Source organism: Diospyros lotus, chromosome 12 (genome assembly GCF_014633365.1).
Source record: "Diospyros lotus cultivar Yz01 chromosome 12, ASM1463336v1, whole genome shotgun sequence".
NCBI classification, from domain to species: Eukaryota; Viridiplantae; Streptophyta; class Magnoliopsida; order Ericales; family Ebenaceae; genus Diospyros; species Diospyros lotus.
This window is the reverse complement of record NC_068349.1, coordinates 36,391,866-36,408,510: the sequence shown is the minus strand read 5'-3', so window position 1 is coordinate 36,408,510 and position 16,645 is coordinate 36,391,866. Positions and strand designations below refer to the sequence as shown.

Here is a 16,645-nt window from a genome sequence, read left to right as displayed (position 1 = left end):
TTAAATAATAACTTGATTTCACTTAATCCTAAATATCATAAGTTGAAGAGTACAATTATATAAGATAAGGCCCGAATCAAATTTTTCGGTTCATACTTTAGCAAAATTAGGTTTTACCTTATACTCTGCCCTGATATGACATATAACAAGGTCGAGGTGGTTCAAACTTGATCGCTTCTACTAAAAAATTTAAAATATCATATTGTACAAATACAAATAAAAAAATATATTTCAAATTATATTAGCATAAACTTTTATTTTTAAGTAAAATAAAAAAAATATATTTTGAAATTCACTGTACTACAATATTTTACAATTGCAAAATTATTTATTTGATTAATAAATAAAAATATAATATTTATATATATTCACATATATATATATATAATAGATAACATTTTTATATTTTTTATGTTTAATAGAATTATTATATATATATAAATATAGCTTTGAGTTGAAAAATAATCAAGAATTACCTTAATTTGTGTCGATCCTAGTCAAACAATCTTTGACCTTACCTCTATGGGGATAGAACAAATCTTTGAGAGTTCAGATTATTTTCTCAACTCTAAATGTAAGACATATATAGTGTTGCTGCTTGTTAACCTAATAAAGATTATTAACACGCTACTCTTCCATTATACTGATTAGACAGCACCAATTAATACAAATACTTCATAGTTTGGATCTGAAACAGGCAAAGGTATAATTTATGGATTTCTTGGATCTAAGGACTAATACAGTAAATGGCATTTGGGCATCTGCTTGGAGATGGAGATGGATTTGGATTATAAATCACATTTTTTGAGTCAAAATGAAGGAAATTGAAAGCTGTAAAACCAATCAGAGTCTAAACCAAAGTCTTGTGAAGAGAAAATTATACCTTCCATTGCTATGCAAAGTGTTTATGTCCAAAGATTGAAAGAATTATGGGCACAAGAAGTGAGTGTTTCAGAACCCCCCCCCCCCCCCCCCCCCCCCCCCCCCCCCCCCCCCCCCCCCCACTAAGACACAGAATTGGAGCTTTGGTGAATTGGCTCAGCAGCATCAGCTGGAGCAGTCCAGTACATCTTCACTGCAAGCAGGAGCTTCTCCCTGGAATGCGGGCCGGCTTCACCGTCGACCAGGCTCGTTTGCCACTGCAGTGCATCGACGATGCTCTTGATGCGCTTGAGAACATCCACGTCATCCCCGATGATTGCGCTGCCTTGAGGCCGCAGTATCCGATCCATTTCCAATAGGATGTCTTGTGCATCACATCTGCAACACAGATTGCATTGTAATTGAACACGCTGGTTTTGCTGCTCGGTGGAGAAATTGCAACAAACAGATATTCAACCAAAGATTTTACCTGTCCTGGTAGAGACTAAAAACTGAATCTGCATGGATGAAATCGTAAGTTCTCGGGTACGTGGACATGGCCTCGCACCTACAGAGCGATCGAATCATATTAGCAACTACTATGGATTTTACCTCGGGTCAAAGTTGTGGAAACAAGCCTTTTACAGAGGGTAAAGGCTACATAAAAAGACAGCCCTATCTCGACTCTCACAAAGCAGAAAGCCTCGTACACTTATTAGGACTGTCGGATTTCCTCTCTAGATCGCCTGATAGGAAGATGGCCCACATATTACTTCATTAAGACCGATAAGTGTTAAGTTTGGCCCATTGGAGTAGTTCGAGTTAAGCGGAGAAACAAAGGAGTAAGCTGCAATTATTAATGGTTGTCAATTTTCTGATAGGTAAGGGGAAGCCCTTTTGTGAAATCTTGTGCTCCTTCTGTGATTGGTGCTTCATTCTATTCGATTAGGCCAATGTCATTATATAGTACTCCTAATATATTACCACAACATAAGAGAATTTTATTTGTTGATTGTTTGATTATCTGGGTATTCTCTCGACAGGGGCACCCTTTATAACCATTCGAGTGATTCAAATTTGTAGAGCGTGCCAACTTCGAGAAGTTGCTCAAATGAATTAAACCAAGATCATCCAAAGTGAGGCGCCTACATGATGCAGTGCAGTCTATCAATATAGAAAATGTAGCAAACACATGACACAAAAGAGAGTATTTCTGATGGGCAGGAAGAGCATACCAGTTCTGGTAAGTTCCGATCAATCCACGTTCATAGATCACTCCCAGGGTATTTACTTTGGCCTCAACGGGCACAACATTCATGACCCACACTGGATCATCATCTAGAGCAGCTGCAAACCCTCCCAGGTAAGAGTTCATATCAAGCAAGTTACGGTACCGACCTCTCTCTGCTAGCTGGTAGTCGTAACTCTTGTAATGTGATAGTCTCTTTTTCCACATTTCTGCATCGTCTCTGAACACCTCTGCCGTGATTCCTTCTAGACTTCCACTGAGAATCCTTGGAGGGACTGCAGTCAATCTCTCTGGCCATTTTACTAGCTGACCACCGGCTATTTCTTTAATATCAGACACTTCAGGTAGAGGAGTTAAACAAGCTTCCATTTTGGTGTACCTATAAATATCAAGATCAGGTACGAGAAATGGTACCAATATGCCCATCAGAAACTAAACAAAAAGACTATTTATAGAAATTGCCCGGTTAAACAAGAAGATGCATAAAAGCAATCTGCAAAGAGACAGAAGGAAAAATCATTGCTTAGTTAGGTAGCACAAGGATGGCAAAGCAGGATAAAATCCGGAGCATAACAACCATGATTTTGTAGTAGCTGCTATTAACTATACTTGTATATTCAAACTTGTTGAACCAACAGTTCGTCACCCGTTAAAAGGAAAGGTCCGTTACCATTTAATTGGTTTTCGCATATTGGCATCACTGCTTAAATATACAGTTCCAGACTTCTATAAAGTCCAATGGTTATGCTCTTAAAAGCATCTTTTAACATTCATCTTATTCTCCACTCCAGTGACATCAGTCTTTACCATCCAATTGGTTTTGGAATCACTAAAGAGAAGCATCAAGAATAGTGAGAGAATTCATCTTTTACATATGCTTCCAGTCCTTAAAATACACATACCACTTCACGTTGGAGGGAAGAAGAAGTTCCAAGTTCTAGATGGATCAGAGAAATTTGGGTAGGTTGAGACTTTAAATGGGTAATTATGGGTTTTTGTTACTCGCCCTTCTGATATCACTGTTTTTCGTTTTTCTTTTTCTTTTGAATGACATCGATGTAGGACTATGAATTCTCGGGACCACCAACAATAGATAGCTTTATATTATTTTCTACACTTTAGTCTGCAACCATATAAGAGCAGGAGAATAAAATAATATGGGATGAAATTTGATAAAACGCATTAAGCAATATTACCATGCCACATCTGGATCTTGAAATTGACAGAATTGTGGTTTCTTGAAGACTCTGCGGTTCATTTTGCAATGAACATGATTAGTGGGTTTTTGCCAAATAGCAATCTCACCCCTTTGCACCACTTTCTTCCAGCAAAGGCTTCTTGCTATGCCCTCGATGCCATTTTGTTCAGATTTTAGATCACTGGTGGATCTCCCCCAGTCTTTCCAGTGTCTCTCCCAGTTGATTGGTGGCCCCGACAGAATCCAGTACCCACCAGGGCGCAAAATGCGATCAATTTCAATTAAATAAACACCATCTGCTCAATCATAATTCAAAGAGACGTGGTAATTCAATTCCAATGATTCATTGTTTCCATTTGGACAAAAATGGATTGAAAAATAGAAAGGAAGCAACTAGCTTACCATACAGGCCCCAAGGGATGAGGCAGCGAGAGCAATGAGCCATGTCAAAAGCTCTAGAAGGGTAAGGCAACCGAATAGAAGCAAGAACTCCAATCAATGCAGGGACTCCTCGTTCAATAGCAAACTGTACTTGTGCCTCATGTGTGTCTCTTGGTGCAAATGACATTGTTAAGATGTTCCGTGACAAAAGGTATGCCCCCCAACTTGCAACCTGCAAATTTAGAAATATATATATCACTCCGAAGTTTATGAGAATTCATATAACAAAAGACATCTAAGTTTTAAATAAAAATGTTTCTATTTTTTTGGATTATAAAGTTTCTTAGAAATAAAAAAAAAGTACACAAAATACTTTGGTTTGAAGTTTAAAGAAAAAGAGTTATAGCAGATAAAAATGTGAAGGGAAAACTCTAAAGGACAGCAACAGTTAAGAGTTACATGCTTATGCACATTAATTTAGGAATTCAAAGCCAAATTTAAAAGAATTTATAGAAAACTATTCATCTTAGAACCAGGCAAAGATCCCTTAATGGTGATACATACATATATACACAATTAAGATAAAAATAGACAATTAAGATAGTTATCAGCCAGGAGATGATATATAACTTTGACAGTTAGAATCTTTTATGATTTAGGAAGAAAGCAATTCTCAATAAACCAATACTCAGAGTCAATATAGATTAACAAAGGAAGGGCAAAGGGCATCCCCAGTGGACGAGTCTCCCTGCTTTTTGAGGGTCGGAGGAGAATCGTATTTGTAATCAGCCTCATTTTTGCAAATTTACAAAGGAACACTTGGTACAAATATATTTGCATGTATGCATATATAAATTTAAAAAAAAATTGCATATGAAACAAATGCATTTAATTGAGCAATTATGATGAATCCAGTAAAGAACAGAGCCCTGCAAATGTGCATACCCTGTAACCCTGCAAAGCCAGTAAGATCACTCAAAATAGAAAATAGCATTCAAGAGGAATGTCTTCCAATTTTTCCCTTTCCCTCCAATTGAAGACAGGATCTGAATATAAAATTTGAATTTAAAATATAAAGTGATCATTTTCTCATCTTGCTCTGTGTGGTTAAAAGAACGAAAATGAGAGAATTCAGGACCTTTCTTCAACTATTTCCAGTATATCTATCCATACAGTAATTAACTTTTCTATTATATTCCTGCAGTGAAACAAAAGACGACTTTTCATCCAAAGCAATTATCACTTTCACTGCCAAACGCAGCCCACTTTCCATAGCTCAATTATTCTTAACCCCAGCACCACTTCTAAACCCAAAAACAGAAGAAGGAAATATCTATAAGCCTCCGTTTGGCAGCCCAGAAAAGTTACAAGAAAAGAATCAATAGCAGAAAACCCCAAAGTCCAACTAATGGTTCTCAACACCAAGAATAGTCCAATTGGATGATCTTTTTCATATCCTGGGAACTATAACAATCAAAGCAGGCATGGAAGTGAAACTCAACAATTGAGAGATGAGCATAGAATCTACTTCTTCTTTGTGATAATATTTACTTTTCGTTAAATTCAAGATTTTACAAAAAATAGTCAATATAGTAGTCATAGGTAGATCAAAGTGATGGGCAATGTTTCAACTCTAAGAAAAAGAAAATCATTTGGAGTGGTTATAAGTATCTAAACTATCCTTCAATATTAATTTTTTATTGCAATTACGTTGACTATTTTTGCATAAATTCTCAGTGAAAATCTAATTTTATGTAATTATCACAAAATTGAAAAGAAAAGAAGAATGAGGGCATTTGGCTTTTTCTCAGCATCCAAACAGAGGGTTGAATTGAGATGCGTACAGAACGCAATAAAGAAGTATATGAGAACATCAGTGGATGTGAAAATTGGATGTACATACCCCACAACCAGTATCAATGGCGGTGCGAATGGACCCATCCCTTAGATTGATCATCGTTCCAATCTGATCGATGTAAGAATCAGCGCCGCCGGGGAACATTGTCCCTCCGCCGGGGAAGCTGAACCGGTCCCCGACGAACCGGACCCAGTTCTGGCCGGCCTTCTCCACCGTCAAATGCTTGTGCGGCACGTTGGCGTACCAGACCGACTCCCGGCTCTCCGGCCACCGGAACGGCGTCCGGTACCCGAACGGCGCCGGAACCCTGCACTTCAACGCCTCTCCGCGCTCCGGGCAGTGCCTCTCTCTGTACACCAACCTCTCCCTCTTGAACTCCAGCGACCGCTTCAGGTCCTCGCACGGCGTGTACTCAACGAACTCCCGGCCGCACGGCGGGAACACCTTCCCACGCTCCGCCGTCGCCGGAAGTTGCAGGGCCTCCTCGGCGGAGTGGCGGGAAATAAACTCCAGGGATTTGGATGATGAATTTGTCGGACGGTCCTCACACGATAGGTGACCGGGGAGGACGGAGGTGACGCCGCCCTGGCGCCAGATTCCGGCGATGTAGAATATGGAACAGAGGACGGTGGCGGCCGCCATGAAGTAGAGGTTGAGTTTCTTCGCCTTGGATTTGATGCGATTCTGTAAGTTCGAGAAAAACCCCATTGAACATATCATGAGAGAGAGAGAGAGAGGAGAGAGAGAGAGAGAGAGAGAGAGTTCGGAGCTTTCTGTTGTCCGTATTCTGGGTTGGAAATCTCTGTTCCTGAAGCAAGACACGAAGCCACCGGGCTGTGACTTAACAGTCAGGGTGACGACTTGACCTTCCACTGAAATAATCAAAACCTTTCGGGGTTATCTCGCAATTAACGATAAATAACAAAAGTAATGATTTTTTTTAATTTATTCTATAGTTTTAATTCTTATTAATTTATACCTTCCATTAAGTAGATGATTAACCGTTAAGTCATATTATCTTCATTGTAAGAACGGCTAATTAGTAGGTAAGAGTTTTAGTTAAGTTTATTTCTATTTTCATCTATTTTTATAAATATTTTTATTATTTATTTTTAAGAATAATATTATTTTATGTTCAAATTATATATATATATTTTTTGCTGATTCGTGCTATAAAATATTTTAAGTGTCGCTTGATAAAATGTGTATTAATAAATAGTTGTTAAGGATAAAATCTAAGTATACACGTAGAAGAGCAAATGTTTGATTTATCCAAACTAATCAAATCGAATCGACTGAACTTTTTAGTTCGATTTGATTTTTCTCTTGCATTAATTTAATTTGATTAATTTTTCTTAAAAGTTCAATTCTTAATTTTTTGATTGGAAGAATTGAACTAACCAAACTGACTGAACTTTAAAATAATATTATTTTAATATTTATTAAACAATGTCATTTTCTATTGGTTATTTTGATTTTTTTCAATTTTTTATTTATTTATTCGGTTTAATCGATTCCATTTATATGATTTGGGTTCGATTTTTTTCTATTATGATTGATGACGATATGATCAGTCATGTGACGCATCCTAATTGAAGGGGACTAAAGAGACTATATATTATTGTCTCATCTGCCTATCATCTTTTCCAATAAATATGCGATACATGACTGATAATGCTAACTCTTAACATTACTCTTTTAAAAATATTTCTGAACTGTTTAACAATATTAAAAAAATATTAAAATCAATTTTTCTATTCCATGACCATGACCGTGTGACGAAATATTAAAATCAATCGATTAGTTTAGTTTAAAATCAATTTATGTAGTTTAGATTTAATTTTTTTAATTATTGATTAGTTTAATTTTTTGATTTTATCAGTTGATTCAATTCGATTTTGTTACTTTATTTAATTTAATCACTTCCTATATTTCGATGGACTCCAACTATTTCCACACCCCAAGTGACGAAATATAAATTAAGAGAGGTATTAATACATTTTTGTATCATGAAAATGATACTCGAACACTTAATAGTGACATGATGCACCAATACAAAAAAGTCACATTTGGACACTTATGCATTATGTTACTTTAACACTTAAGAGTGACATGATGCATCAATACAAAAGTGTCACATTTGGACACTTAAATGTATTATGCTAGTCGAACACTTAAAAAGAATGACATGATGCACCAATACAAAAGTGTCACATTTGGATACTTAAATGCACTAGTATATAAATGTTACAACAAATATCATTTCTAAGTGTTTAAATAATATTTTTATATTTATCATACAAATGGGTTTAAAAGATAAACTATAAATACTTTGAAATATTAAAAACACGCAATTGCTACACTCAAAAGTGACACTTAGTGTAACACTCATATATTAATACATTGTATTGTGTGTTTAATCAAATTGTCTATTTTATTTCATAAGTAAACACCAAATTTCGTGTTATGAAGTCTGATTAAGGTTTTGGGTAATGTTAAAAACAATAATGGTTAAATAACATTAAATATGTTATTACATCTTATTTTTAATATTTAAATAATTTTATTAACTTAGGATAAATGCATTGTGCTTTAAAGCATTTAATCAATAAATAAAATTATTTGAATGTTAAAAATAATATACAATAAATATATTTTATCTATAAATTATATATACTTATTAATACTATAAAAAAGTTTTGTAGTCATTTTCATAATTTCAAAAAGACCAGTCATGTGACGTTTTTTCATTAAAGGAGATCATTCGACATTTTTTTTTTATCTAATAGAAACATTTTTTTTCAATATTGCTAAACAGTCTAGAAATATTTTTGAAAGAATAATGCTAAGAGTCATGATTGATGACGGTGTCATCAGTCATGTGGCGCATCCTAATTGAAGGAGACTAAAGAGACTATATATCATTGTCTCATCTGTCTATCATCTTTTCCAATAAACATGCGATACATGAATGATAATGCTGACTCTTAACATTACTCTTTCAAAAATATTTCTAGACTGTTTAACAATATTAAAAAAATATTAAAATCAATTTTTCTATTTCATGACCATGACCATGTGACAAAATATTAAAATCAATTTATATAGTTTAGATTTAATTTTTTTAATTATTAATTAATTTAATTTTTAATTTTATCAGTCGATTTAATTCGATTTTGTTATTTTATTTAATTTAATCACTTCATATATTTCGATGGACTCCAATTCTTTCCACACCCCAAGTGACGAAATATAAATTAAGAGAGGTATTAATACAATTAAAATTTCAAAATAAATCTAAGAATAAGATACAGAAATGACAGTTTCAAGCATTTAGGTGTAATAAATGTCTTCCCACGCGCGGACAGTGTCGCGCCCTTCGCCGTTGGCCTCGTGAATGTCATAACCAGAGAACTCGGGGGATTCACATGCACGTACACGTGCGGTGGGCCCTTCCTTGGGATGTTCCAAAATTTAGGTTTAAGGTTTTGGGGGGTAACATCGAAAATTTTGATTAAATTAAATTGAATTAAGATCGAAGTTATAGTTAGATTTGGTTCTATTTCCCATTTTAGATCCAAAATGTACAACAATACATGCACCAATACATATACTATTACATGTATTATTACATACATATAACAATCTTATGATGCATGAAAAAGTTTCTTAGGTGTTATTTCGACGTCAAAATGTCGAGAAATATTAAAAAAATATTTTTAAGTTATTTTTATAATTTTAAAAATATTTCAAGGTCGTTTCATAATGTTAGAAAAATATTAAAAACGTGTTTTCATTCGTTTAATTTTTTCCGTCTCAAACTCTAAATTTTTAAAATTTATTTAAATGCATTATGGAATTTATATTAAATTTTAAATTAAATAATTATTTATTATAATTTTATATATTAAAAATTATATTTACAAAAGGTTCCTATATTTCTTTATTTACGTGTGTCAACGTGCAAAAATGGTTGATCGAGATTCGTCGGCCTGTACTGATCTAGTAATCACGAATACGATGGAAATAGAACAATAACACCATCAACAAACAATGCGCAAGAGTTTTTACGTGGTTCAGACAGAATGGTGCCTAATCCACAACTGTTCTTTAATCATTTTAGCAGAGTCACAGTATATATTTTTTATCACGCTCGTACAATAGCTTTTGATCCCCTATTTATAGTGTGGGATATATACAATTTACACAAAGTTAAATGTGGTGGGGCCACCTCGTGAGGGATAAAGTGCCCTTCTTATTTCCTTAAAATAGGGAGTAAAAGTTCTGCACCATGTAGGGTCTGGCTTTCCACAGATAAGGATATAAAGACATCAGATCTGGTTATTCTGCTTCGTGGTCTTCTTTGCGAGCTAATCGGGTTGACCAGCAAGTTAGAGCCATCGCCGAGAACTCGCTTGCTATCGCAATCGAAGCTCGCGCTTTAGCAATTATGAGACCTCGCAGAATCATCTTTGTTCTAGGGCCCGTTGTACTCCAAGAGGTTGGGCTTTATCATTGGGCCACTCCCAACCCAAAGCAGTCATATCAATAGCCCAATGCGGTTCAAAAAATGCTTGTAACAACGTGTTTCTCTTGTTTTTATTTCTTATTTTTTTAAAAATATCATTTTTTTTTATTTTTTTTCTTATCGTATCAATTTCACACGTTTTTGTTTTCAGGCAACTAAGCAACAGCATTTGTATTGTAAATCCATACAACAACACATAAATATATCGTTGTAAGAATGGCAATACGTACAGTGTATGTATTTGTATATGTTAGAATTGCGGTTACATTGGGATAAGTTCCTAATGATAAGATAAATGTTATGAATTTGAATTTATTTCAAATTCATTAACATTTGAATTTTAATAATATATGTGATGGGATAAATAATTGGAATTTGAATTAGATTCAAATTTCTACATGTCTATCTCTATCTGTGTGATACCTATAAATAGACATAGAGTCTAATGGAAAAATAACGACAATCAGAATTAGTTTCTGATCGCTCGTATACTGTCTTCGGCATCACCATTCGAGCCTTGGGCGAACAAGGGGTGGACGTATAAGGAAGCTTTTATAGTTTTCTTCCACGGAGGTTGTTAAGCAAATCAGTTTCGATTATTCCGCTGCGATCTAAGTATTTTACATACTGCTTTTATTACTTTAAAAGCATTACAGTATAGTTGTCCAAACCGATCAAGCTCGATTTAGTCTTTTTCTTATTCAATTTGATATTCGTTCCTAATTTTTTCTCAAATTCGATTTCAGTGCAATCCAGTCTTTAACAATTGACAACCCTTAATATTTGACCTTCTAATGCAAAAATATTCAACCTAATATTAATATCATGCCATCCTATTGATATGATAATCTCTTACTACTTATTTTATAGATACTAAAATTTTAAATACGATAACAATATCCTTACATTTCTTCTTCCTCTTTGTCTTCTACTCGTATGGGGAATTAGTGAGAATTTGGTTATCTATTGATCTCTTTCTAGTTCAATAATGGTTTTGCCATTATCAAATTCTAGAGAAATAAATCAATCGATAAATTGCTAGAATTTTACTAGCTGCCAGAGAAAGGAAGAGAATAAAATGAGAGAAGAGAAAATGTGAAAATGTTTTGGCCATATTATTTATTAATTTGACACTTATAAAAAAATATTAATTAATTTATATTACAATTTAGTTGAAGTCACGATGGACTCATGGCAAGATAGGTTGCTATGCTATAAAAAACATAAAGTTTCACTATTACCAATACCTTAAACTTTTGACCTTATACATTAAACATAGATGACTCTTCATGATTTAGAAGTTGGCCTCGAACATTATTTGGGGAGAGTCTTCGGGATGAAGGGCATTTTAAGGGACTTTGGGCCCCGAAATCTCATCGAAGTCATTGGATGACTATGCTCGTTAATACCCAAAAACTCTTTAGAGTCATTTGGTGACTCATGCTCGGAAGACTTTTCAAGATTTTTCAGGTCTTCAACTTTTTTCGATATTTCCTTGGGTTTTGGTTGGGGTTTGCTAGTTTGTCCTATAAGTTATGAGTTCGATTCTCTTGAGAAGCATTAGGATTGTTAGGCAGAGACTAAATTGGGTCAAGCAATGGCGCGACGGGTTGTGCTATACTATAAAGTAGCATTTGTTAAAATGAGCAAGATAAGAGAGTATCAAGATAAGTTCAGAATGATTTTCGGACCAATATATGGAATGATGAAGATAAAGTTGGAAAGCATTTCAAAATTTTTATCAAACTATTTGTTATTTTTTTTAAAAATGCACTAAAGGACACAAATGTCATTTTTTTCTTATTTATAAAAACCAAGATATGCTTATCTTGAGGGGGAAAAGATAAGCATATAGTGAAAGATTAAAATAAGAAGTCATTAATGATTTTTTAAAAAATGGTCAGATAAGTTTAATAAACATGTTAGAAATGATAAAAGTTCGAAATGCATCCCATATCTTGACTTTTTCAACTTATATCTTGATCAACAAACGCCCTCTAAAGAAATAAAGTTACGCCTTAACTAAAACAAAAACACGATGTATTTATTAATTAATAAAATTGTTTGAATATTAAAAATAAAATATAAAAATAAAAAAACATATTTACTATTACAGATAATAATTCTATATGGAAAGAGTGATTGCATTCGATAATGGCAACTGACATAAAAATTCATCACATTAAATGATAACATGTATTAAAAATAAAAGCATTGAATTCATAAATAGTATTATGTGTACTTTAATATAAATATATAGCCATTATAAGAGTGACATAGCATCCATTCATGTTATTAGAAAAGTTAAGTGTATGGTGGTCAAGATTTGCCATTCATGGGAGGCTTTGAGACAGAGGGGTCACCTCCATATTAGGTAGGTGTAGGTGTGGGAGTGATGACTAACAATTTTAATTTTTTAATATTTTTATGGGTTAAATTTTTTTAATCAATTTAAAGTAAATTTGGCCTAAGTTATAGATTGATAGAAAAATTATTGAGAGTTAGACAGATTAAGAGCTAGGCTTACAGAATAAAGATTAAAAGACTAAAATGTCCTCGTTCACATTATATATTGTAATATACAACGTGGGCGAGAGTATTTTAGTCTTTTATCCCCTATTCTGTAAGTTTGTCTGTCAACCTGTCTGGCCCTATAGAAGAACTCTAGATTGATTGAATTTTGTTCTTTTTTGTGGATAAACTAAAATTTTGCTAAGGTTTAACGAGTAGTTATGGTTAGTGATTATATGCTCTTTTTTTATTCTCTTTCAAATCATCAATTGACACTACTTTTCTTCACTTAGGGATAGTTTAATATTTTTTATTTTTATTTTTAATAATAGAATTACATACAATTATTTGAGTCAAAAGAAGTTCTAATTTTTTTGACATATAAATGCAATTTTTTGACAAAAAAATGAAATCAAAAGAAATTTTCAATTAAAAATAAAATTACGAAAGAGATTAAGTGTCTCGAATTATAAATTTTAAATGAAACTGTTAGGGGTAGAATAGATAGTTTATCGCGCACGTTCAAGAACTTGAGTTATCACAAGATCATGAGATTGAATTTGTTTCTGTGAGATTGTCGATAATCTACGTCTATTCGAAAAGTTAGGCTCTGAACTTCGACATGTGACTCACCTATCTACCTACTCAAATTGAGGACGTGTTGGGCCATGATTTTAGAGAGAATGAGACGGTCTAAGTCGAAAGTTATGCGTTGATCGAAGATCCCTCGAGTGTCCGACACACACACAAAAATTAAACAAATTTAATAAATTTTGAACTTTTTTATATGATCATATTTGTTGTAATATTATTATTTTAGTTAAGAGTAGAGTTGCATGCCATGTGGGCTTACCTGCTCTTTACCCAAGCTGGTTGCATGTTGCATGTGTTTGGATAAATGGAAAATGTTTGAAAAGGCAAGTAGAGTTATTTAAGTTAGGTCAATTTCAGGGTATCAATCCAGGGATATTTGTACTTTTTTTTTTAAAGTCTATGGCACCTCTTCTTGTTATATGACATATTCCTTTTTGTTTTTGTATCACACTTCTTTATTTTTGCATTACACTATCATGAAATGTTATTTAAACACTTAATTGGAACATTTTTATAATTTTTGTACATTGATGTGTTACATATATATATATATATATTGATATAACACAAAAGATAACACCTCAATGTACAAACATCACAAAAAATATGGTGTAACAGGCATTGTGGGATGGTGACAAATTACAAAGAAGAGCCCTTCCCCATGTGGCTCCATTGAGAGTAGTTGAAATGGGGGGAACATCATCAGGCCACTAATTTTGAAACTTATAAAATAAAGCTACTATTAAAAGAAATGCACCCATCATATCATGGCACCATCATTTAGGTTCAGATGACTGCATTTTGGCAGTGAGTGACTCCCATGATTAAATTGTAACATCTAATTATTTTGCCAGTGGATGGCTAAATGCAAAAGAGGTTGGCTTTTTAAGGGCACATAGATTGCAATTGAGACACTTGTAGGGTTGGGAAGAGCCCTCATCTGTTGCCCCCACCTTGAATTGACAACAGATGAAGGGATGTGTGGAATCTAATTATAGAAGGTGGGATCCAATTGAATTTCATAAAAATATATATATATATATTATTTGTATAAATAATTAAATTATTAAAAAGATAATTAAAAATATCAAATAATAAAAATATCCTCACTTAATTTGTCATTATCGCCTTTGAATGAAAGGCGATTAAACTTATTTCATCAGGCTACTCTCGTTCGTAACAACTTGATCGATGATAAAGTTCGATCTATAAAATTTATTTCGATCATTGAATTTGTCATTCCATCGATATATATAACATGATTTAAAAATTTATTATCACATCAACATCAGATAACATAATTATTCACTCAACTGATCAAATTTAGATAACATAATTATTCACCGAAGTCAACTGATCAAATTTTGGGTCGGTAAAGAGTCTGTCTGGTAGTATACCTGTTCACTGTTGCATAGCTTTTTATCTTCACACTGTTAGGCATCAATCAAATCAAGTGAGCTCTCCCAAGTTAGATTGAATAACTGATTGTGAAGTATACCTATTTACTGTTGAGAGACAAGTTTGCTTGCACTTCTCAGTCAAGGCTGAGAAAATGAATGCCGTAAATAAAAATGATAAAAATGATTTAAGAGTTAAAATTTATATAATTAACCCGATTCGATTAAAGCTTGTTGCTGCTGATGCAGCTGGTAGACACTTGGCTGAAAATGGTCCCAGCTCCCCAAGTTGAATCCCCAATTCCCCAACCATTCAAATCAACAGGTGGCTATAAGAAGATCGAACTGAGCTAGAGCCAGGCTTAGTTCGTATCCCCTTAACCTTCATCAAATCTCTAACCATTTCCACATCCTCCCACCTCTCAGCAGCAGCATAAACATTTGACAAAGCAATATAGTCTTCACACAAATCAGCCAAGCCCACAACACTCTTCTGCTTAGACTGCAACTGCAGAAGCATCTTCCCCACCTTCTCACCCATCACAACATCTCCATGAATGTTGCAAGCATTGAGCAAACTCTTCCAAAGAACAGGATCAGGCTCCACACCCATATCTTCTATAAACTTGTAGGCCTCTTGCAACTGCCCAGTCCTGCCAAGAAGGTCAACAACACAGCCATAATGCTGCATCAAAGGTGTGATTCCAAACTTGTTCTCCATGAGGGTGAACAAACAGAGTCCTTCTTCGACAAGGCCGGCATGGCAGCAGGCAGAGAACAAGCTAGTGAAGGTCACTGAATTGGGTTTTACATCCTCAGCTTCCATGGCTTCCAGAAGCTCCAAAGCTTGTTTGCCTTTGCCATTGATGGCTAGCCCGGTCACCATAGCTGTCCAAGTCAACACATTCTTTTCTTTCATTCTCCTGAATACATACAAAGCACTCTCAAGGCAGCCACATTTGGAGTACATGTCAACGAGACCAGTGCCCAGAAATACATCATCTTCTGGGCCATAAATTGTCTTCTCAACGTTGCCATGAACACAAGAACCAGTTTGCAAAACACCAAGCTGAGCGGCAGCTGACAGAACACAGACCATAGTCTTATCCGTCGGTTTCGCTCCGTAGGCATCAACCAACATGTCCTTAAACAGAACCAACGCATTGCGAGCGTGTTCGCGCCCACCGATACTTGCTTTCTGGGAACAATAAGCCTTAATCATGGCGTTCCAAGTAACGCTATTTCTCACAAGCATTTCATCGAACACCTTCCGCGCCGAACCTACATCCTTGTTACTTCCATAGAAATGAATTGCAGTGGTTTGCAACATGATACTCGATAAAAACCCATGTTTGATCACGCGACCGTGTACCTGATTCCCTTCCCATAACGCCGATTCGGTGCAAGACCGAGCGCAAGCGCCGAGAGCGAAAACGTAGGTGCGCTCGTCGAATGCGGGGCCAAGCTTCGAGACCCAGTTGGCGAAAACAAGAATGGAGTCTTTGGGACTGATGCATCGGATCAGAACATTCAACAGATAGACATCTGAATCGCTGGAGTGGGTGAAAACCAGATGGGCATGGTCAGTGGATTGCGGGGTGGATAGCGCGGAGCAACATTCGATCAATTTGGCGAGAATTGAAGGGGATCTGAGGCCGTTGGTGAGGAGTTGGGCGTGGATTTGTTTGAGATGGGACAGCGATTTTGGCGGCTTGTGATGTAAGAGGGAGAGAGTCCGCAGCCTTGGAAGACTCTGCATGCAGGTGGAGTCTTGAGTTTCTGTTTGGTTTCCGAGAAAATTTGGGTGGGAAAGAGATGGAAATTGGGTTCACCGATCACTGGACTTGAGTATCCAGATCCACCTCAAGGACGATGGGATCGGATCATTAACAGAAGCCGAATCTGAAGTAGGGCAACTGTGATTTCTGATCTGTTATTATATAGCATGACATGTCATATTATATTAATATAATATAAAAATAATATATTAATGTAATAATTTATTACTAAATAAAAATTTTAATATAATTTACTCTTACATAAAATTTTTGCTATTGTAAAACTTACG

General features: G+C 34.9%; 2 protein-coding genes across 2 annotated transcripts; both read right to left on the bottom strand.

Moving 5' to 3' along the window:
• Positions 1 to 794: 794 nt before the first annotated feature.
• On the bottom strand, positions 795 to 6,328 carry LOC127787681 (probable methyltransferase PMT15). Its single transcript, XM_052315740.1, has 6 exons — positions 5,593 to 6,328; positions 3,711 to 3,921; positions 3,307 to 3,604; positions 2,097 to 2,489; positions 1,352 to 1,429; positions 795 to 1,260 (listed from the first exon to the last, which is right to left on the bottom strand). The coding sequence occupies exons 1-6, from the start codon at positions 6,265 to 6,267 to the stop codon at positions 1,005 to 1,007; spliced, it is 1,911 nt and encodes a 636-aa protein (XP_052171700.1). The 5' UTR covers positions 6,268 to 6,328; the 3' UTR covers positions 795 to 1,004.
• An 8,300-nt stretch (positions 6,329 to 14,628) lies between these two features.
• LOC127814023 (pentatricopeptide repeat-containing protein At3g18970) lies at positions 14,629 to 16,492 on the bottom strand. The gene has a single exon (XM_052355240.1). It carries the CDS (start codon positions 16,334 to 16,336, stop codon positions 14,891 to 14,893), a length of 1,446 nt encoding a protein of 481 aa, XP_052211200.1. The 5' UTR covers positions 16,337 to 16,492; the 3' UTR covers positions 14,629 to 14,890.
• Positions 16,493 to 16,645: the final 153 nt, after the last annotated feature.